Source organism: Pristis pectinata, chromosome 6, assembly GCF_009764475.1.
Source record: "Pristis pectinata isolate sPriPec2 chromosome 6, sPriPec2.1.pri, whole genome shotgun sequence".
Lineage (NCBI taxonomy): Eukaryota > Metazoa > Chordata > Chondrichthyes > Rhinopristiformes > Pristidae > Pristis > Pristis pectinata.
This window is the reverse complement of record NC_067410.1, coordinates 52,689,935-52,713,321: the sequence shown is the minus strand read 5'-3', so window position 1 is coordinate 52,713,321 and position 23,387 is coordinate 52,689,935. Positions and strand designations below refer to the sequence as shown.

General features: G+C 41.0%; 1 protein-coding gene across 3 annotated transcripts in view; it reads right to left on the bottom strand.

The window, feature by feature from the left end:
• ift122 (intraflagellar transport 122 homolog (Chlamydomonas)) overlaps nucleotides 1–23,387 on the bottom strand; it is a 163,510-nt gene that overhangs the window by 73,035 nt on the left and 67,088 nt on the right. For all 3 annotated transcript variants that reach the window (XM_052017942.1, XM_052017940.1, XM_052017941.1), the window contains 2 exons: nucleotides 10,369–10,566; nucleotides 317–457 (listed from right to left, as the gene is read on the bottom strand). In XM_052017942.1, the coding sequence (XP_051873902.1) occupies nucleotides 317–457; nucleotides 10,369–10,566 (339 nt within the window). The remainder of the gene's footprint in view (nucleotides 1–316; nucleotides 458–10,368; nucleotides 10,567–23,387) is intronic.

Here is a 23,387-nt window from a genome sequence, read left to right as displayed (position 1 = left end):
TACTGCAGATTTCCAGCATCTGCAGTCTCTCTTGTAAAAGTTCCCATGTAAAAGTGCTCTGCAAAATTTGGGAAATCTTGGGTCTTACAAGCAGTACCAGTTTCATATTTTACTGGTTACTTTATTAGTGAATGGCTATCATAAAATAAAAAAGATAAGTGAAATAACCTGACATGCAGAGACGATAATTGAGAGTGTGCCTCATTCACTTGATTATTCCCCAGACATTGAACTCTCTCAACTTGAGTGCTTCCACTAAATGCTATACATGTACCTCCACATATTTTTATGCACAGAGGGCTCATCAGCCACGTACCTTCTTAGCAGTTTCAAAGTCCATTCCTTCCAAAGCCTCCATTGCCAGGTCTCTCCAGTCATTCTCTGTTACTCCTAAGCAAGCAATCTGATAGGCTTCCTTGTACATCTTCTTTTCCAAGTATTGATACATGGGTGCAGACTTGATTAAAAAGAAAAAAGTTCCTTATTAGCTATTAAGAGTCTAAATCTGTCCACTAAACAGGCCAGTATTGTACTTTTTTTTAAATATCAAATCAACATGAGGCTTTGTGGGTAGAACTAAGACATAATAAAGGGGCAATCACTTTGATGGGGTTATACTATAGGCCTCCCAATAGTCAGCAGGAATTAGAAGAACAAATATGGAAGCAGATCGCAGAAGGGTGTAAAAGCAATCGCACTGTAGTCGTGGGGAATTTTAATTTGCCCAGTATTGACTGGGATTTCAGTAGTGTACAAGAGGACTTGGCAGAAGTAGATTGGGAGTAGCTACTAAGGCAGAATAACATTGAATAAGTGAGAGGCATTTAAAAGTGAGGTAGTAACAGTTCAGAGTCAACATGATCCTGCAAGGGTAAGGTATAAAGATGCTAAGATTAGGGAAGCCCAGATTTTTCTGGAAACTCCCACTGAATGATTTCATATTCCTCGCTATGAACATTTTCTGTTTTCTATTTTTTTGGGTTTTTTTTTTAAGTAATCACTTACTAATACTTATTTTTGTTTTTTGTGTTTTTTGATTTTGTTTTATCTTCTTTTTTGAATCATTTTTTCCGACATATTTTGAAATAAGAAAAAAGGAACATGTAAAAGCTGTGGTGAACTAAGAACACTTGTTTTTTACATTTGTAACTGTGGTTTTTGCTTATCTCATTGTTATGACTGGGTTGGAATTTTACTAACCTTGAAGTTATTGAGCAGAGATATTTGGCGTTAAAACTGTCTTTAGGTAGGCGTCAGCTGCCTCTTAACTGGCTTGTTGTCTTTGGGGGTGGTTTTCCCGGGAAGCTGTTTTGGGCTGTCAGCCTAAGCTGTTGCTTAGTTAACTTATCTGAAACTCCACTGTAGTACTTTTTGATGGTACATTCCAGTATGGTTTGTTCATCATTCTCTTTCTACCTACATTTAAATAATATTATAATGGATCGAGTTATTAATTTACTTAGTTTTAATGTGAAAGGCTTAAATCATCCTTTGAAGCGAAGTAAGATTTTTGCCTATATTAAAAAACTCAGAGCCGCTATTATCTTTTTACAAGAAACTCATATTCGTAACTGTGATATTTCACTTTTTTTTAATCAATGGAATGGGCTCCAATTTCATTCTTCTTTTCAAGCTAAACCTAGAGGGATTTCAATTTTTATAGATAAGACAGTCTCATTTGATCAACGTAAGGTAATAACTGATACTAATGATCGTTTTGTTATAGTATCAGGGAAAATAAATAATAGACCTATGGTATTGGCTAATATTTATGCTCCAAATACGGATGACCCAGGATTTCTTAAAACGATTTTTTCACTTCTACCAGATTTGAATTTTTACTGTTTGGTGTTAAGAGGAGATTTAATTGCTGGTTAGATCCAAAACTAGATAGGTCATCCATTAAATTAGCCGCTCCTAATAAATCAGCTTTATTTCTTCAATTTTTTTAAATGAAATCTAGTGTCATTGACGCCTGGCATTTTTTACATCCAGAAGATAAGGAATATCCTTTCTTTTTCTCATGTTCACCAAACATATTCCAGGACTGACTACTTTTTTTATTGATAATCAAATGATTCCATCAGTTCGATCCTGTGACAAAAAAGAGATTGCTCTTTCAGATCATGCTCCCGTGCTTCTATCTTTAAATCTCCCTGGGCTCCCTCAGACAAACAGATTTTGGCGTTTTATCCTAACTTTGCTATTTGATAAAAAACTTATTAAAATTTATGGAGAAACAAGTTACTCTTTTCTTTAAAGAGAATTCGCCGGAAGAGATTTCTAGTCTTATTGTTTGAGATGCTTTTAAAGCCTTTATTAGAGGTCAAATTATTTCTTATACGGCAAGCATTAGGAAAAAACCTAACAGAGAGAGAGCCGATCTAGCTAATCAACTGAAACTATTAGATCAAAAATATGCTTTGGATCCAGATCCGGCTTTATATAAAAGGCGAGTTGAAATTAAAACTAAATATGATCTTCTTTTAACATATTCAATTGAAAGTCAACTTTTAAAAGATAAAAGTCAATTTTATATTCATGGAGATAAAACAGGTAAATTACTGGCTAACCAATTAAAAATCTCCGGTGCTAGACAGCAAATTAAAGAAATTTGTAAAGCCAATAGTGAGAGGACAACTGACCTTTTAGAAATAAATGATACTTTTAGAGAATTCTATTTTAAACTTTACAGTTCTAATTTTCCTAAAGATAATACTGCAATGAATAATTTCTTTGACCAATTAAACGTTCCTATACTTTCTACTGAAAACCGAAAACAGTTGGATCAATCTATTACATATGAGGAAATCGCCGAGGTTGTACGATCTTTACATTCTGGAAAGACTCCGCGTCCTAAGGGATTTTCTGGAGAATTTTATAAGGCTTTTTCCTCTTTGCTTATACCTCATTTATGTGCTGTTTTTTCAGATTCTTTTGAATTGGGTCAATTACCACAATCTTTTTATGAAGCCTCTATTTCACTCGTTCTTAAGAAAAATAAGAACCCAATGGAATGTGCTTCATACAGACCAATTTCATTACTTAACGTGGATGTTAAAATTTTATCTAAAGTTCTGGCTCGTAGATTGGAAAACATTTTACCTTCAATTATATCCAATGACCAGACTGGTTTTAGTAAAAATCTATATTTTCATTTTAATATTCATCATTTATTGAATATTACCTATTCTCCCTCTAAGGAAATAACGGAATGTGTGATATCTCTAGATGCTGAGAAGGCCTTTGATCGGATGAAATTACTTATTTAAAACTTTAGAGAAATTTAGCTTTGGGCCTGATTTTATCCAATGGATTAAATTACTTTATTTATCTCCTTCTGCTCAAGTTCTTACTAATATTCAAAATTCTAAATCTTTTAAACTTCAACGTGGAACCAGACAGGGATGTCCTTTAAGCCCTTTGCTCTTTGATTAGGCCTTAGAACCTTTGGCTATTTCTCTCCGAGAATCTAGAGATATCGTTGGTATCTCCAGAAGAGGTATTAACCATAAAATTTCGTTATATGCTGATGATTTGTTACTTTTTATATCTAATGTTGAAGCCTCGTTACCTCCTATGCTTTCTTTACTTTCTTGCTTTAGTCATTTTTCAGGATACAAATTGAACTTACACGAGAATGAACTTTTTCCTTTGAATAACCTGGTACCATTTGATATTGACATTCCTTTTAAAATTGTAAGAAATCATTTTACCTATCTGGGGGTGTCAATTACTAAAAACTATAAACATTTATTTAAAGAAGATTTTTTCACCTTACTGGCATTACGTGAAAAGGGTTTTATCAAGTTGGTCACCCCTCTCTATATCATTGAATTAATGCTATTAAAATGAATATTTTACCTAAATTCATATATCTATTTCAGGCTTTACCTGTTTTTATTCCTAAGTCTCCATTTTTATCACATCTATGTGCCTATCTAAGAGTCTCTTAAATGTCCCTATTGTATCAGCCTCTACCACCACCACCAGCAGTGCTTTCGAGGCACCCACCACTGTGCATAAAAAAAAACCTACCTCTGACATCTCCGCTAAACTTTCCTCCACTCACCTTAAACAGATGTCCTCTGATATTGGCCATTGCCACTCTGGGAAAAAGGTGCTGGCTGTCCACTCTATCTACGTCTCTCATAATCTTATACACCTCTATCAAGTCGCCTCTCATCCTCCGTTGCTCCAAAGAGAAAAGCCCTAGCTCACTCAATCTTTCCTCATAAGACATATTCTCTAATCCAGGCAGCATCTTGGTAAATCTCTTCTGCATCCTCTCTGAAGCTTTCACATCCTTCCTATAATGAGGCAACCAGAACCGAACACAATACAAGTGTGGTCTAACCAGAGTTTTATAGAGCTGCAACATTACCTCTCTGCTCTTGAACTCAATCCCTCCCACCCCCCCCCCCCCACCCCCGACTAATGAAGGCTAGCACACCATATGCCTTCGTTTAAGTCATTTATAAAAATCAGAAAGAACAAAGGTCCCAGAACAAATTCCTGCAGAACACCACTACACACCGACCTCCAGGCAGAATGCACTCCATCTACTACCACCCTCTGTCTTGTGGGTAAGCCAGTTCCAAATCCACACAGCCAAGTTTCCATGGATTCCATGCCTCATGACTTTCTGGATGAGCCTACCATGGGGAACCTTGTCAAATGCCTTACACCACATCCACTGCTCTACATCGATCTGTTTTGTCATCTCCTCAAAAAACTCAATTAGGCTCGTGAGGCACGACTTGCCACTCACAAAGCCATGCTGACTATCCCTAATAAGACTGTGCTTCTCTACGTAAATCCTGTCCCTAAGAATCCTCTCCAATAGTTTGCCCACCATTGATTTAAGATGCACTGGTCTCTGATTTCCAGGATTATCCCCATTACCTTTCCTGAACAACATTTGCCATCTTCCAATCCTCTAGTACCACTCCTGTAGCCAGGGAGGAAGCAAAGATCAACATCAGTGCTCTGGCAATCTCTTCCCTCACTTCCCATAGTAACCTGGGGTATATCCCGTGCAGCCCCAGGGACCATCTATCCTAATGTTTATCAGAAGCTCCAACACTACCTTTTTCTTAACCTCAACATGCTCCTGCATATTAGCCTATTCTACGCTGACCTCACATTCATTAAAGACCTCCGCTACCTCTTCTGCCTCCAGGCACATTTTCCCTTTTATCCCTGAGTGGTCCTAGCCTAACTCTAGTCATCCTCCTGTTCTTCATGCACGTGTTGAACGCCTTGGGGTTTTCCTTAATCCTACTTGTCAAGGCCTTCTCATGTCCCCTTCTAGCTCTCCTAAGTCCTTTCTTAACCTCTTTCCCGGCTACCTTATAATTCTGAAGAGCCCTGCCTGATTTTTGCTTCCTAAACCTTAAGTATGCTTCCTTCTTCCTCTTGACTACATGTTCCACCTCTCTTGTCAATCATGGTTCCTTCACCCTACCATCCTTTCCCAGTCTCAGTGGGACAAACCTATCCAGGACCCCATGCAAGTGGTCCCTAAACAACCTCCACATTTCTGCTATGCACTTCTGAGAACATTGGTTCCCAATTTACACTCCCAAGTTCCTGCTAATTAACATCGTAATTAGCCCTCCCTTAATTAAACACTTTCCCATATCATCTGCTCCTATCCTTGTCCATGTCTATGCTAAAGGTCAGGGAATTGTGGTCACTATCTCCGAAATGCTCGCCCATTGAGGTGTGTCACCTGACCAGGTTCATCACCTAGTTCTAGATCCAGTATGGCCTCTCCTCTAGTCAGCCTGTCCACATACTGTGTCAGGACTCCTTCCTGGGCACACGTAACAAATTCAGCCCCACCTACACCTTTTGCACTAAGGAGGTGCCAATCAATATTAGGGAAGTTGAAGTCACCAATAGAACAATACAGCACAATACAGGCCCTTCAAGCCCACCATGTTGTGCCGACCTTCAAACCACTCCTAAGACTATCTAACCCCTTCCTCCCACATATCCCTCTATTTTAAATTCCTCCATATGCTTATCTAACAATCTCTTGAACTTGACCAACGTATCAGCCTCCACCACCACCCCAGGTAGCACATTCTATGCACCAACCACTCTCTGGGTGAAAAACCTCCCTCTGATATCTCCCTTGAACTTCCCACCCATTACCTTAAAGCCATGCCCTCTTGTATTGAGCATTGGTGCCCTGGGAAAGAGGTGCTGACTGTCCACTGTATCTATTCCTCTTAATATTTTGTATACCTCTATCCTGTCTCCCCTCATCCTCCTCCTCTCCAATGAGTAAAGCCCTAGCTCCTTTAGTCTCTCCTCATAATCCATACTCTCCAATCCAGGCAGCATCCTGGGAAATCTCCTCTGCACCCTTTCCAATGCTTCCACATCCTTCCTATAATGCGACAACCAGAACTGGACACAGTACTCCAAGTGTGGTCTAACCAGAGTTTTGTAGAGCTGCATCATTACCTCGCGGCTCTTAAACTCGATCCCACGACTTATGAAAGCTAACATCCCATAAGCTTTCTTAACTACCCTATCCACCTGTGAGGCAACTTTCAGTGATCTGTGGATATGAACCCCCAGATCCCTCTGTTCCTCCACACACCCTAGAATCCTGCCATTAACCTTGTACTCCGCTTTGGAGTTAGTCCTTCCAAAGTGTACTACCTCACACTTCTCCAGATTGAACCCCATCTGCCACTTCTCAGCCCAGCTCTGCATCCTATCAATATCCCTCTGTAAGCTTCGACAGCCCTCCACACTATCCACAACACCACCGATCTTTGTGTCATCTGCAAACTTGCATACCTACCCTTCCACCCCCTCATCCAAGTCATTAATAAATATCACAAAAAGTAGAGGTGCTAGAACCGATCCTTGTGGGATACCACTAGTCACAGCCCTCCAATCTGAATGCACTCCCTCCACCACAACCCTCTGCTTCCTGCAAGCAAGCCAATTCTGAATCCACATGGCCAAGCTTCCCAGGATCCCTTGCCCTCTGACCTTCTGAAGAAGCCTACCATGTGGAACCTTGTCAAATACCTTACTAAAATCCATGTAGACCACATCCACTGCACTACCCTCATCAATCTTCCTGGTCACCTCCTCAAAGAGCCCTATCAGGCTTGTGAGGCAAAATCTTCACTTCACAAAGCCATGCTGGCTGTCCCTAATTAGTCCATGATTCTCTAAATGCTCACAGATCCTATCTCTTAGAATCCTTTCCAACAGCTTGCCCACCACAGACGTAAGACTCACTGGTCTGTAAGTGTGGGAAATGAGATGTTGGTGAATAAGGAGGGCATTTCTGATGTCCTGGAGTGGAAGGCCTCACCTCAAGTACATATGCGGCAGAAACTGTGGAACTGAGAAAAATAAGTGGCATCCTTGCAAGTGACAGGCCTCCTCCTTCACCACCATCCAGGGCCCTAAACAGCCCTTCCAGGTGAGGCAGACATTTACATGCAGCTCCTCCAGCCTTATTTATTGCCTCTGGTGTTCCCAGTGTAGTCTCCTCTACATCGGTGAGAGCATCTGCACTCTATCCACCATGGTTCCTGGAGCTTCCGGTTGCCAGCCATTTTAATTCTCTTCCCCATTCCCATACCCTCAGCCTCCTCCACTGCCAGGGGAAGGCTAAATGCAAATAAGGAACACCACCTTATATTGCACCTGGGCAGTCAACCACCTGACAGCATGAATTCTCCAACTTCTGGTAAAATGCTCCCCTCTCTCCCTTTTCTCACTCCTCCTGATCTACCCAGTTCTTCCTACATTTACCCCAGCCCCCCATCACCCTGTTTCTTTCTGCTCCTTCACCCACTCCACCTGGATCCCCTCCCCCTACTGTTCCCATCTGCCCTCCCCACCTCCCTTATTTGGTTCCATGCTCCACCTTCCTCTCCATCAGATTCCATCATCTTCAGCCCTTTGTCGTCTCCACCTATTGCCCCCCTAGCCTCACCTATTTCCACTTACTCCTCCTCCATCTACCTATCATACTTCCTCACCTGGCTCTCTCTTGCCAGCTCTTGCTCCGCCCTTTCCCTTTACTTTTTCATACTATCTCCCCTCTATCTTTCAGTCCAGTTGAAGGGCCTTGACCCAAAACGTCAACAGTCCATTTCCCTCCATAGATTCTGTCTGACCTGCTGAGTTCCTCCAGCATCTTGTATGTGGCTCCAGATTCCTGCACCTGCAGTCTCTTGTATCTCCTGCAAGGTAGGCTGGTCCAGAAGGTTAAGGCACAAGGGATCTGTGGTATGTTGGCAAACTGGATCCAAAACTGGCTTGGTGATAAGAAGCAAAAGGTAGTGACGGAGGAGCATGAAGCCTGTAACAAATGGTGTACCACAGGAATTGGTGCTGGGACCTTTATTATTTTTATACATGTACTTGGATGAAAATATCGTTGATGTGATAAATAAGTTTGCAGATGACATGAAAATTGTAGAAGTAGATAGCAAAGTTTGTCTAAGGATACAGTCTGACATAGATCAGTTGGAAAGTTGGATGGTGTGGTGGGAATTGGAATCCACACAAAGTGTGAGGTAATGCACTTTAGCAAGTCAAATTTTGCTCAGACAATATAGAGTAAATGGCAAGGACCTTAGGAACATTGATGGGGTGTTTACTTGATGGGGTGCAAGTACATAGTTTACTGAGAGTGGTAACACAGGTGGATAGGACAGTTAAGAAGGCATTTGGCATGCTTGCTTTCATAGGCTGGGGGACGGAGTGTAAGAGTTGGGACATCAAGTTGCAGTTGTACAAAACATTGGTTGGACCGCTTTTGGAGTATTGTGTACAGTTCTGTTCACCACATAGTACAAAGGAGATGTGGTATAATAGCAAGAGTCCAGAAGAGATTTATCCAAAATGAGGGCTGTTGTTCGAAGGAAAAATTGGATAGGCTGCTTATTGCCACTGGATGAGAAGCGATCTTATGGAGATTTAGAAAATTATGAGGGGCATAGGACAGATAGAGTATTTTTCCCAGGACAGGGGAGTATAGAACTAGAGAGCACAGGTTTGAGATAGAGGGGAGAAATTTGCTAGTGATGCCTGGATCCCAAAAACGGAATTTGGGGTAGGAAGCAAAGAAAAAGTTAGGTGGTGGAGGTGGATACAATTACATCATTTAAAAGGTATTTGGACATAGAGGGACATGGGCCTAGTTCTATACTCCTGTGTCCTAGGAAAAATTATCTATCCTATGCCCCTTATAATTTTGTAAATGTAGGAAAATAGGATGAGTCTAGATAGGCATCACAGTCAGCATGAACGATGTAAGCCAAAATGGCCCATTTCTGTGCTGTACGTTTCCATAATCTTCTAATATAGATATATTTGAACAATTCTTAAATTAAGTCTCCCTCTTGGACTAGTCTATATCATGAAACACATTTGGCAGCAGTCAGCATTGCATTTGAGAAAATGTTTTTATTTTACTTTACGCTTCCCACACATCTAATGGGTCCCATACAAGTTTCTGCCACTATACCTTGATAATTGACTTCAGACCTATATGTGAACACATGTAATACTCGGTTTTCTTTGCTCCCACCCCAAATTGAGTTGTTGGGATTCAGGCATCACTAGCAAGTCCATCCCCTAAAGGACTTGATCTGCTGCCATCATGTTGTGCAGTTACTCCCATTGTGCTGCTGGGTAAGCAGCTCCAGGATTCCGACCTGGTAATAATGAAGGAATACTGATATATTTCCAAGTCAGAATGAGTGTGACATGGAGAGGAACTGGCAGGAGGTAGTGTTCCCAAGAATCTGCTACCATTGCTCCTCTTGATAGTTAAGGCTCTGGGCTTGGGATGTACTGTTGGAATAGAAACTTAATTGACATCAAGATTTTAGTAGATTAGAATCCAGTTTTTACCATTGTCAAACCATCGACATCCTCAGTTTTAATAAATCTAATATTTTGCTCATTTTCTTCTACTTAAACTGAAGCAAGGTACCGGTCTCCTTTCCATTACGCAGCTGGTGACCTTTAAAGCAAATCCTGATTAGCAAACGTCCACAGGCTTTTAACGTACAGAAGACAACTCATTCAGACCCTCACATTTGTACCATTATATCTGGATTCTGCTACCAGCTTCATGTGCCTTCAGCAGGGATCACTGGATAGTCACTTGGAATGGGATCCTTGGTGATTTTGTTTTTCCCTCAGTGTAATAATGATGAAACCAAATTAACTGCTGATGTCAACAAACTACATCCAGGATTTCCTTTGGTCTCATTATCGTACTTTGTTCACTCAAGCATAAGTAAGGATGTTTTACAACATTTCATCATGTCTAGTTCTTGACAATAAATCAGCTAAAATAATGACGTATACCTGTGGGACCTCAACAGCAGACATGGCATACACATGGAGGCAGAAGATCTTGGAGCCATTGTAGCCTACCACAAAACCTTGGAGCTTCTGTTGGTGCACAGGAAAATTACTGGCTTTTATGTTGAGAAATCCACCGCCAGAGAAACAAAGCATATTCTCACATTGGGTATTCCAGGCCACACTGTTAGCATTCGGCTCCTAAAAAATACATTGGAAGGATTAATATTCAAGTGATTATGATCGATTTAAGATAATATCAATTTACAACATTTATGACACTTAATGCCTTGGGTACTGAAGAACTGAATCAGGAGGACTATTGAAGATGATCATTAACTAAAAATGAGGAGGAGTCCAACATCACCAAATTATCAATAATAACTTCTTTAATAAACTTTAATGAACTATTAGCAAGCTGACTAATATTGCATCTGGCAAATAGTCTCAATTTACAAGAATTGCAACTTAAGTTGCAGACAAATCAGTACACTTGGAAATTCATGCTGGATGTGAAACTTTCGAGTATGCTAAGTTCAGCTCTGGAACAGTTTAAGTATAATGAGCACACAGCCAACTATTAAATATAATTTAAGAACTTAAGAATCAGGAGCAGGAGTAGGCCGATTGCCTCCTCCATTTACACAGTTCATGGCTGATCCAACCTTGGCCTCAATACCACTTTCATGCTCTTTCACCATATCACTTGACTCGCTTTTACTTCAAATATCTGCCAGTTTCTGTTCTGAATGTATTTAATGACTCCACCAACTTAACTTTCCGGGTTAAGCGTCACAACATCCTAAAACAAGAAATCCCTCCTCAACTCTTTCTGAATATAGCAACTTCTTATTCTGAAATTATGCCGCTGCGGTTCTTGATGACTACCCTCCCACACCCTCCACACTCCTAGGAGAAATATCATCCCAGCATCCACCATATCGATCCCCTTAAAATCTGGTATGTTTCAATAGGATCACCTTCCATTCTTTTATAGTTCCATGAATATAGGCCAACCCCTTCATGCCCAGAATGAACCTAATGAGCATTCTCTGTATTGCCTCCAATGCAAGTATATCATTCCTTAATTATGGAGATCAAAAATATGTGCAGTACTCCAGGTACCCAGCTCCCTGTAAAGTTGTATCTAAACGTCCCTACTTTTATACTCCATACCCTTTGCAATAAAGGCCAATGTTCCATTTGCCTTCATAATTACTTACTGTGCCTGCATGCTAACTAATTGTTATTCATGTTTTCAACCCCTAGATCCCTTTGTACCACAACGTTTTGTAGTCTCAGTCTAAATAATTTGTCTTTTTCATTCTTCCTTCCAAAGTGGATAACCCACATAGTTATACTACATTAGATCTGCCAGTAAAAGGTTGAGATGTGTTTGAGTAAACAGATCCAGAGCTGTGCTTTTCCCTGACAAGATGAGTTGCATACATGCATAATAACACAATGCACCAACATAAATGAGTACAAATTTGAAAACCATTAATATAGCACCTTTAACATTACAAAACATCCCAAGGTGCTTCACACAAAATTTAGCACTGCCTCACAGGTAGTGAGAGGCAGATGGTAAGAGGCAGATTTTAAGGATCATCTTTAAACTAGAGAAGAAATTTTTAAAAAAGCTTCAGGATGAAACTCCACAACTTAAGAGAATTGACTGCACAAATTATAAGTGGTGCAACTAGATTTGGCGTCATTTTTTGAGGCCACATAACAGAGCACTTGTCTCAGATGGTTACAGAACTGGAGGAGATTTCAGTCAAGGAATGAGGGTGTGCAGAGAGCTGAATAAAATGAGAATTTTAAAATCAAAATGTTCCTTATTCAGAAAACAATGCAGATCATCAAGAACAAGGCTAAGGAGTGTACAGGATGCTGTAAGTAGGGAAATGATGTCAGGTTTATGGGAAGTAGAGTAAGGGACACCAGCTAAGACTATTGTGGAAGAATTAAGTCTTCAAGTAACATAAACAAGGCTTCAGTATCAAATGAGAAAATTTGGATGATGTTATAGAGGTAGAAATAGATGCGGAGATATGGTGGGAAAGTCTCTGAAGGCATAGTTCAGTTTCAGACAATTGCCACAGTGAGATGGAATCAATAATAAGAAAACAGAGTATGTGGTACCATACGAACATGAGGGCTGCTGTTCATTCGTTCAGCTCTGGAAATCGAAAAAGGAGTCAGAATTAGAGACAGTGATCAGAGGTTGTTTTACAGTAGAGCTGGCTAGTTTTCATCAGCAAAATAGCCTTGATTTTCAAAGGCCAGCAGTTTGGGTGAAACTAGAAGTAATGATTAGGACGAGAGAAGCAAAGCCATTACTGGTGATTCTTTAGCTACAATAGATAAGAACAGAACCAGGTAAGTGCTGTCTCACCTAACTGGATGATAGTGTGGTGGTGAAGGGAGCACCATCAACTCAATAGGCAGGTTGTCTTTGTCACAATCGCAGACTAATTTGTGAATTGGTCATACTTGTTTTGAAACCTGGGTATTTTGTACCAGGGAGCAGTCATACCCCATGAGAGAGTTTTCTGAGCAGATTAGCAGTCAGGTACAGAGACATGTGACTGCAAGGCAGGCAGGTAAAAGGACTCAATAAGCAGGAGTGTGGGGCTTTAAGTTTTTGCAGTTCTCCAATGCATTTGAGGTTCTTTCAGCTTGTTTGGATGAGAGTGGGGGCTGCAGGGAGAATGAGTTAATTGACCATGACATTGTGATACAGGAAGCCAGTCAGTGGGGAAAACAAAGAAGAATGTAGTGGTAGAAGGGTACAGTAGGATGAAGGGGGTTTACACTATCACAGCATACAGAAACAGGTCCTTCAGCTCATAACATCCATGATTACCATCGTACCCATCTACATCATTACTTGGCCTGTAGCCTTTATGGCTTGGCAATTCAAGTGCTCATCCAGATGATTCTTAAAAGTTGTGGGAGTGCCCGCTGACACTACCTACTCAGACAGTGCATTCCAGGTTGCAACCAGCCTACTGTTGAAAAAAGAAATCCTCAGATCTCCTGTCACCTTAAACCTATGCCCTCTGGATTTAGACATCTCCATCACAGAGAAACATTTCCCACTATCCACCCTATCTATGGCTCTCCTACTTTTGTATAACACCCCTCAGCCTCATCTTCTACAAGGAAAACAATCGCAGCCCCTCCTCATAACTGAAATGCTTCATTCCAGGTAAATCTATTCCACATCCTCCCCAGTCCATTCACATCCTTCCAAGAGTGTGGCAACCAAAAAAAAATCACACAATAATCCATCTATGGCCAAATTAATTTTGTAAAGTTGCACATTGACCCAGCAGCTCTTATATTCTATACCCTAGTAATGAAGGCCAGCATCCTTCTGCTCCACTTTATCTACCTTCAGGGATCTATCAACAAGGTCCCTTTGTTTCTCAATACTGCCTCAGGCCCTACCATTCATAGGGTATGTCTTACCCTTACTAGACATCACAAAATGCATTACATTATACTATTGGAATTAAATTCCATCAGCTATTGCTTTGTCCACCTTGCTAGTTGATCAATATCATTCCATAGCCCAAGACTATCCTCCTTACTATCAACAACACCAGCAATATGTGTGTCATCTGTGCACATTCATATCTAAATATGACAAACAGAAGGGCCCCAGCACCAATCCCTGTGGTACACCATTTGTCACAGATCTCTAATCACAAAAGCAACCCTCTACCATCACACTCTATATCCTACTAACAAGTTCACTTGGGTTCCAGTTTGCCAACTTGCCTTGGATTCCATGGGCTCTAATGTTTTGGATCAGCCTGTCATGTGGGAATTCATCAAAGTCTTCAATTAAGTCTACATAAACCACATCAATGTATTTTGTTACTTCTTCAAAAACACTCAATCAAATTACTGGACAGAATCTCCCACCTACAAGCCTTACTGACTTTCCTTGATAAATCACTACTTTTCCAAACACAGATAAAACCTGTCCTTATAATTTTCCCAGTAACTTCCCTACTAATGATGTTAGACTTAATGGCCTGCAACTACCTGGCTAATCCCTTCTGCCCTTCTTGAATAATTGTACCACATTTGCTGTACTCCAATCACCAGGCACCTTACCCATGACCAGCAAAGATTTAAAAATCTGTCAAGGTCCTACTAATCTCCTCCCTTCCTCCTATAGCAGCCTACAATACATAGAACATTACAGCACAGCACAGGCCCTTTGGTCCACAATGTTATGCCGACATCTTATCCTGCTCTAATATCTAACCTTTCCCTCCCACATAGCCCTCCATTTCTCTATCATTCATGTGGGTATCCAAGAGTCTGTTAAATGTTCCTAACGTATCTGTCTCCACAACCTCTGCCGGCAGTGTGTTCCATGCACCCACCACTCTGTGTAATAAACTTACCTCTGACATCCCCCTCATACCTTCCTCCATTTACCTTAAAATTATGCCCCCTCATGTTAGCCATTTTCGCCCTGGGAAAAAGTCTCTGACTGTTCACTCGATCTATGCCTCCTATCATCTTGTGCACCTCTATCAAGTCACCTCTCGTCCTCCTTCTCTCCAAAGAGAAAAGCCCTAGCTCACTCACTTATCCTCAAAAGACATGCTCTCTAATCCAGGCAGCATCCTGATAAATCTCCTCTGCACCCTCTCTAAAGCTTCCACATCCTTTCTATAATGAGGCGACCAGAACTGAACACAATACTCCAAGTGTGGTCTGACCACAGTTCTGCGGAGCTGCAATATTACCTCGCGGCTCTTGAACTCAATGCCTCGACTAATGAACGCCAACACACCATATGCCTTCCTAACAACCCTATCGACCTGCGCGGCAACCTTGAGGGATCTATGGATGTGGACCCCAAGATCCCTCTGTCCCTCCACACCGCTAAGAGTCCTGCCATTAACCTTGTATTCTGCCTTCAGATTTGATCTTCTGAAGTGTATCACTTCACACTTTCCGGGTTGAACTCCATCTGCCACTTCTCAGCCCAGGTCTACATTCTATCGATATCCTGTTGTAATCTACAGCAACCTTCTACACTACCCACAACACCACCAACTTTTGTATCATCAGCAAACTTTCACATCCTTCCACATCCTTATCCAAGTCATTTATAAAAATCACAAAGAGCAGGGATCCCATAACAGATCCCTGCGGAACACCACAGGTCACTGACCTCCAGGCAGAATACGCTCCATCTACCATCACCCTCTGTCTTCTGTGGGCAACCCAATTCTGAATCCACACAGCCAGGTTTCCCTGAATCCCATGCCTCCTGATTTTCTGAATGAGCCTTCCATGAGGAACCTTACCAAAATCCATTTACATCAGATCTACTGATCAACCTTCATCAATGTGCTTTGTCACATCCTCAAAGAATTCAATCAGGCATTTCTGTGCTCCTCACAAAGCCATGCTAACTGTCCCTAATGCTTCTCCAATTGCCCATAAATCCTGTTTCTAAGAATCTTCTCCAGTAATTTGCCCACCACTGAAGTAAGACTCATTGGTCTGTAATTCCCAGGTTTATCCCTATTCCCTTTCTTAAACAAAGGAACAACATTTGCCACCCTCCAATCATCTGGCACTACTCCTGTCCCCAGTGAGGACGCAAAGATCATTGCCAAAAGTGCAACACTCTTCCCTCACTTCCCATAATAACCTTGGATCTATCCCGTCCAACCCCGGTGATTTACCTATCCTAACATTTTTCAAAAGTTCCAGAACATTCTCTTTCCTCACATCGACATGCCCTAACATATCAGCCTGTCGTACACCATTCTCACAAAAATCAAGGTCTCTCTCACTGGTGAATACTGAAGCAACGTATTCATTAAGGACCTCCCCTACCTCTTCGAACTCCAGGCACGTTTCCTCTTTTATTCCTGATCAGTCCTACCCTCACTGTAGTCATCCTCCTATTCTTCACAATCGTGTTGAATGCCTTGGGGTTTTCCTTAATCCTACTCGCTAAAGCTTTCTCATGCCCCCTTTTAGCTCTCCTAAGTCTATTCTTAAGATCCCTCCTGGCTACCTTGTAACTCTCCAGAGGCCTGTCTGATCCTTGCTTTCTAAACTTTAGTTAGCTTCTTTCTTCCTCTTGACAAGATATTCCACGTCTCTTGTCAACCACGGTTCCTTCACTCTGCCATCCTTACCCTACCTCAATGGGACAAACCTTTCCAGAATCCCTTGCAAGTACTCCCTAAACAGCCTCCACATTTCTGCTGTGCATTCCCCAAGGGCATCTGTTTCCAAGTCCCTGCCTAATAGCATCATAATTCCCCCTCCCCCAGTTAAATACTTCCCCATATCATCACCTCCTATCCCTCTCCAAGACTATGGTAAAGGTCAAGAAGTTATGGTCACTATCTCCAAATGCTATCCCATCGAGAGATCTGAAACCTGATCAGGCTCTTTGCCTAATACCAGATCCAGAATGGCCTCTCCTCTAGTCCGCCTGTCCATATACTGTATCAGGAATCCTTCCTGGACACACCTAACAAACTCCACCCCATCTATCCCCTTTACACTAAGGAGGTACCAATCAATATCAGGGAAGTTGAAATCACCCATGACTTCCACCCACACTGACTAGGTGAACGATTCCTCTAGGACATCCTCCCTTTCTACAGCTGTGATGCTGTCCCTGATCAGCAAAGCCGCTCCCCCACCTCTTTTACCTCCTTCCCTGTCCCTTTTGAAACATCTAAACCCTGGAATATCCAGCAGCCATTCCTGCCCTTGCGACAGCCAAGTCTCTGTAATGGTCACCATGTCATAGCCATGCTCTAAATTCATCACACTTGTTCCTGATACTTCTCTCATTAAAGTAGACACACGTCAGCCCATCCAACTGACTGAAATTTTGTCCTTTCAACTGCCTATCCTTCCTCACAGTCTTTCTACACTTTGCATCTACTTGTACACTAAATGCACCAACCTCTGACCTATCACTCTGGTTCCCATCCCCCTGCCAAACTAGTTTAAACATCTCATTAGAACGTCTTCTAAGACATCTATCATATCCATTTTAATGTCAACATGCTCTTGAATATCCCAGCCATGGCACCCTGAAAGAGTCATACTGTTGTACAGCACAGAAACAGGCCCTTCAGCCCACCAGTCCATGCCAATTATTTTGCCCATCTATACTGATCCCATTTGCCCTCATTAGGGTCGTTACACTCTAAGCCTTGCCTATTAAGTGCCTGTCTAAATCTCTCTTACACATGGTGATTATTTCTTAATCCAGCACCTCCTCTGGCAACAAGTTCCAGTCATCAACCACTTTGTGTAAAAAAAAGTTCCTCTCATATCCCGTTTAAAACTTCTTGTCACCTTAAACCTATGCCCACTTGTTTCTGATACCCCTACTGATACCCTACCTCTGATCCCCTATTGGAAAAAGATTCAAACTATCTACCCAATCCATTATCTTCAAACATTTCTAGCAGGCCACCTCTCAGCCTCCTTCGTTCCATGAAAAATAAGCCCAGCCAATGCAATCTCTTCCCATAACTCAAGTCCTTCAATCCACACAACATCCTGGTGAATCTCCTCTGCACAACCACATCATTCCTATACTGCAACTACAATGTATTTCTCCTATCCAACCTCTCCTCAGAATTGAAATGCTTCATCCCAGGTAAATCTACTCTACATCCTCCCCAATCCATTCGTATAGATGATAAAATAAGATCTTTATTAGTCACATGTATATCGAAACACACAGTGAAATGCATCTTTTGCATAGAGTGGTCTGGCGGCAGCCTACAAGTGTCACCACACTTCTGGCACCTACATAGCGTGCTCACAACCTCCTAACCCGTACGTCTTCGGAATGTGGGAGAAAACAGAGCACCCGGAGAAAACCCACGCAGACACAGGAAGAATGTACAAACTCCTTACAGACAGTGGCCGGAATTGAACCCAGGTCGCTGGCACTGTAATAGCATTACACTAACCGCTACACTACCATGCCTGCACAAGCTAAGAGAAATATTCATTCTGCCACAAAGAGCAAGAGTCTAGAAGACGTACTGCCTGGGTGATGCCAGGGTTCAGATACCTGCTCCAGGCTACAGAAGAACTTACAGTGAGCAGCATAGGTTCCAGTGCTTGTGGTACATCCAGGCACCATGAAAACAGGGAGGACAGAGAACAAGGTTTTGTACAACAACGAGACACCAAATTAAGAAACACAACCTCAAAGGTAATAATCTCTGGATTGTGACCATGCAAAGCATCACAGGATAAGTAAGACTAGAAACATGAATGCGTGCTTGAAAGATGGTCGTGGTTCATGAAGCACTGGCACCGGGCAAAGTGGGAGCTGTACTTTGGGACAGCATATTCCTGAACTGCGCTGGAACCCATATTCCAGCAAACTGCATAACTAAGTAAGTAAAGAGGATTTTAAGATAAATTGTAGTGGCATAAGGTCAAAGTTGAGAAGATATGGCAAGTCAAAGAATAGAGATAACGTATCACTAATGATAAACAGACTGTGACAGGGTGGGTACAGATAAGAGATCGAAGAGTAAATCAATAGATTTACTATTTAGTTTTAGTATTATTGTTTTAGTATATAGTGAGCCTAACATCAGTAGCAGGAAAGTTATTGGAAAAAGTACTTAGGGATTCTATTATTTTCTTGGAAAGGCAGGGACTACTCTGAGATAGCCAGCATGGCTCTGTCAAGGGCAGATCCTTCTAACCAATTTGATTTAATTTTTTGCAGAGGGAATGAAATGTATTGGGGTGGACCATGCAGTTGATGTGGTTTACAGGCAAGACCTTTGACAAAGTCCCACATGGGAGATGGGTCCAAAAGTTTAGGGCCCATGGGATCTGGTACAAGTTGGTAAATTGGATCCAAAATTGGTTTGTCAATAGGAGACAGAGGGTGATGGTAGAGGGCTGTTTCTGTGATTGGTGCCGTGACCCTTGCTGTTTATAATACATGTGAATGATTGGATGTGGACGTAGGAGGTACGATCAGCAAATTCACAGATGAAGATTGATGGAGTTGTTGATAATGTAGAGGGTTATCTTAGGTTACAGGATGATATCAATGTGTTGGTGAAATGGGCTGAGAGATGGCAGATGGAGTTTAATCCAGATAACTGCAAACTGATGCATTTTGGGAGTACTAATGAGGCAAGGACATACAGCATGAATGGTCTTAGGGAATATTGAGGAACAGAGGGACTTTGGTGTATAAGTTCAAAGGACCTAGAAGGTGGCAGTTCAGGTAGATAATGTGGTTAAGGTGGCACATGTACTTGCCCTCATTAGTCAGGCAGTGAGTACAAGAGTACAGAGGTTATGCTCCAACTTTACAAAACCTTAGTCAGACTTCAGCTGGAGTACTGTGTGTAATTCTGGTTACCACACTTTAGGAAGGATGTGATAGTGCTGGAAAGTGTGCAGAAGAGATTCACCAGGATGCTGCCTGGGATGAAGCATTATAATTTTGAGGAAAAATTAGAAAGGCTAGATCTGTTTTCCCTGGAGCAGAGGTGGTTAATAGGGGGCATTACTGAGGTACATACAATTATGAGGGGTACACATACAGGTAGGTTTGACTGCAGGAGTCTTTTCCTCATATCGCAGATAGATAAAACTAGGGAACATAGATTTTAGGGTAAGGGGTAAAAGATTTAGAGGGGATTGGAGTAGAACCTTTTTCCACCCAGAGAGTGGCAAGTACCTGGAATGCACTGCCTGGACTCTCTTGGTGGTGCTAGATGGAGTAGGTTGCATCTTGGCACTGCTCCACTCACTTTCTAATTTTTTGTTCACCACCCTCTTATTACCTATGCTAAAGTATTAACAATACTTTTATAAGATTGGATTTTGATTTTTAACTGCCGGAAATGAGTACCAGAGCTAAAGCTGCAGTTGAAAGCAAGGGGAATGGGGATCCTCAACTTACTTTGGAAGCTATTTCTAAACTCCTGGATAAAAAACTTGATCAGAAATTTTCCACTTTGGAAATGCTGTTAAAGGAGATTGAAGACAGACTAGCAACACTTAAACTGAAAAATGTCAAACAACAGAAATTAATTGCTGAACTGGATCAAGCTGGCAAAGAGAGAGATCGCAGACTGAGCTCATCGGAAAAGAAATTAACTTCGACTACCCAGATACTGGAACAGCAAAGACAGAAGATTATTGATTTAGAAAGTCGAAGTCGGAGGAACAATTTGCGGATCATTGGCCTTCGTGAAGACGTTGAAACTGGATTCTTTTCCAAACTTTTGATGGATGTGTTTGGCTCTGAAGTTTTCTCTGTACGCCCCATACTTGACTGTGCTCACCGAGCGTAAGACCAAAACTCCCGGCAGAGCAAAAACCACCCAGTATTACTGAGATTCCACTATGTGAGTACTGAAGAGCATTTGATTTGAATTGCTCAACGTCAAGGAATGATCCAATACAAAGATCTGAAGATTCGTCTGGTTGAAGATTACAGTCCAGAAGTTACGAAAGAGAGATTGCTTTATAAACCGATTATGTCGCGGCTTTATCAAAGGAAATTTCAACCTGGATTGCTTTTTCCAGCTCGCTTAAGGATTGTTCTCCCTGACAAATCACATAAGTGGTTTAATTCCATGGTTGAAGCTGAGGAATTTCTCAATGATTAACTTTCAACTCCAGATGGTTAATAGACGTGCTATTCTTTGATTTTTATACCTATTTGGTCTACGAGGTAATAACTAACTCACAGATTTGAACATTTTTTAAGTCCGGAGATCTTTTGCCCCTTGTTAACACTTTCGTGACTGGTTCTGGAACATGGATATTTATCATGTTTCTATTTTACAATTCTTTTTTTTCCCTTTTATTATTTTACTTTAATATTTTTAATTGTTTATTTTTGTAATAATTAAGAATCTGATTGGGTGATTGATTTTTTTTATTTTGAAATATTAGTAAGATTGTATTTTTTAAATGTTGCCTTTCAGTATTTTTAACTGTGTAGAATTTTTACAGTAAGCTGTTTTGTCTCAATATTTATATCTTTGAAATGTTTTTGGTATTTGTATCTCCATGTTTTGACTATCGGTGGTGTTTTGTATTCCTTTTAACTTGGAAATTTGCCACCAAAAGAGGTGGGGTTAAGGGATTTAGTAGGTAGCATTCTGGCTGTCTATTGGCCAGCTTTCGGGCTTTCGTGGGTGAGGGCTGGGGCTGTTTTTTGTTTAGTTTTTTTCTTTCTGGACTGATCTAAAGCTACAAATATGTCAGAATTGTCATCATATCCGGCTCCTCTTTGAACTCTTTTTCCTCGTCCTATTAATGAATCTCCTGTGCAGCAAGGTTAACCGTTTACATACCATATGCTTTAGTTAATTAAAATGGATAATATGATTAATTTTGTTTCATGAAATACGAATGGTTTAAATCATCCAATTAAGCGGAAGAAGATTTTTAAAGTTTTTCATAGATTGAATGCCCAGATTATTTATCAGCTTTACAAAATTCAGCTTTACACAGTTTTTAAACGCATTAACGCAGCTTTACAAAACTCTGGTTAGACCACACTTAGAGTACTGCGTCCATTTCTGTTTGCCTCATTATAGGAAGGATGTGGAGGCATTGGAAAGGGTGCAGAGGAGATTTACCAGGATGCTGCCTGGATTAGAGAGTATGGATTATGAGGAGAGACTAAAGGAGCTAGGGCTTTACTCATTGGAGAGAAGGAGGATGAGGGGAGTCCTGATAGAAGTATACAAAATATTAAGAGGAGTAGATAGAGTGGACAGCTAGCACCTCTTTCCCAGGGCACCAGTGCTCAATACAAGAGGGCATGGCTTTAAGGTAATGGGTGGGAAGTTCAAGGGAGACGTCAGAGGGAGATTTTTCACCCAGAGAGTGGTTGGTGCATGGAATGCACTGCCTGGGGTGGCGGTGGAAGCTGATACGTTGGTCAAGTTCAAGAGATTGTTACATAAGCATATGGAGGAATTTAAGATAGAGGGATATGTGGGAGAAAGGGGTTAGATAGTCTTAGGAGTGGTTTGAAGGTCAGCACAACATGGTGGGCCAAAGGGCCTGTATTGTGCTGTATTGTTCTCTCTCTATTTTTACTCATATTAGGAGAGAGGATAATCAGTGCTTTTTTAGATTTCGGAGGGGTCAACAGTTTCACTCTAATTCACAAGCGAAGGTGAACGGAGTCTCTATTTTTATAGACTCCTCGATTTCATTTGTTCATTATGAAACAAATTTCAGACCCGAACTGTAGATTTTCATTAATTACTGGCTTACTTCATAACAAAAAAGTTGTTATAGTTAATGTTTATGCACCTAACGGCAATCATCCTGAGTTCTTTAAACATTTATTTCCATCTTTTCCTAATTTAAACAAATATATGTTGATTATGGGTGGAGATTTCAACTGTTGTTTAAACCCTTCGATGGATAGGTCTGCGTTGAATCAGGTACTTCCAAACAAATCCACTGTTCTTATTAACTCCTTTTTAGTTGATTCCGGAATCTTAGAAGTTTGGAGATTTCTACACCCATATGATAGAGTTTTCATTCTCTTCTCATGTCTATCACAACTACTCTAGAATTGATTACTTTTTTATCGACTCTCGATTAGCTCCATCTGTTATTAACTGTAAATATGATGCAATTGCTGTTTCTGATCACACGCCATTGAAACTATCAATCAAATTAGTGGACGTAGCCTCCGGTGCCAGACAATGGCAACTCAATTCTTCTCTACTTCAAGATTTAAACTTTGTTAATTTTATTAAAGAACAGATTTCCTTTTTCTTCTCGACTAATTCTACGGAAGAAATTTCCAGTGGGATATTATGGGATACCTTTAAAGCTTATATCCGTGGTCAAATTATTTCATACTCTGCTGGATTGAAAAAACAAACTAATAATGAATTACGTATATTGGTTGATAAGATTAAAGAAATTGATAAAAAAAATACTCTGTTGCTCCTAATTTGGAGCTTTATAAA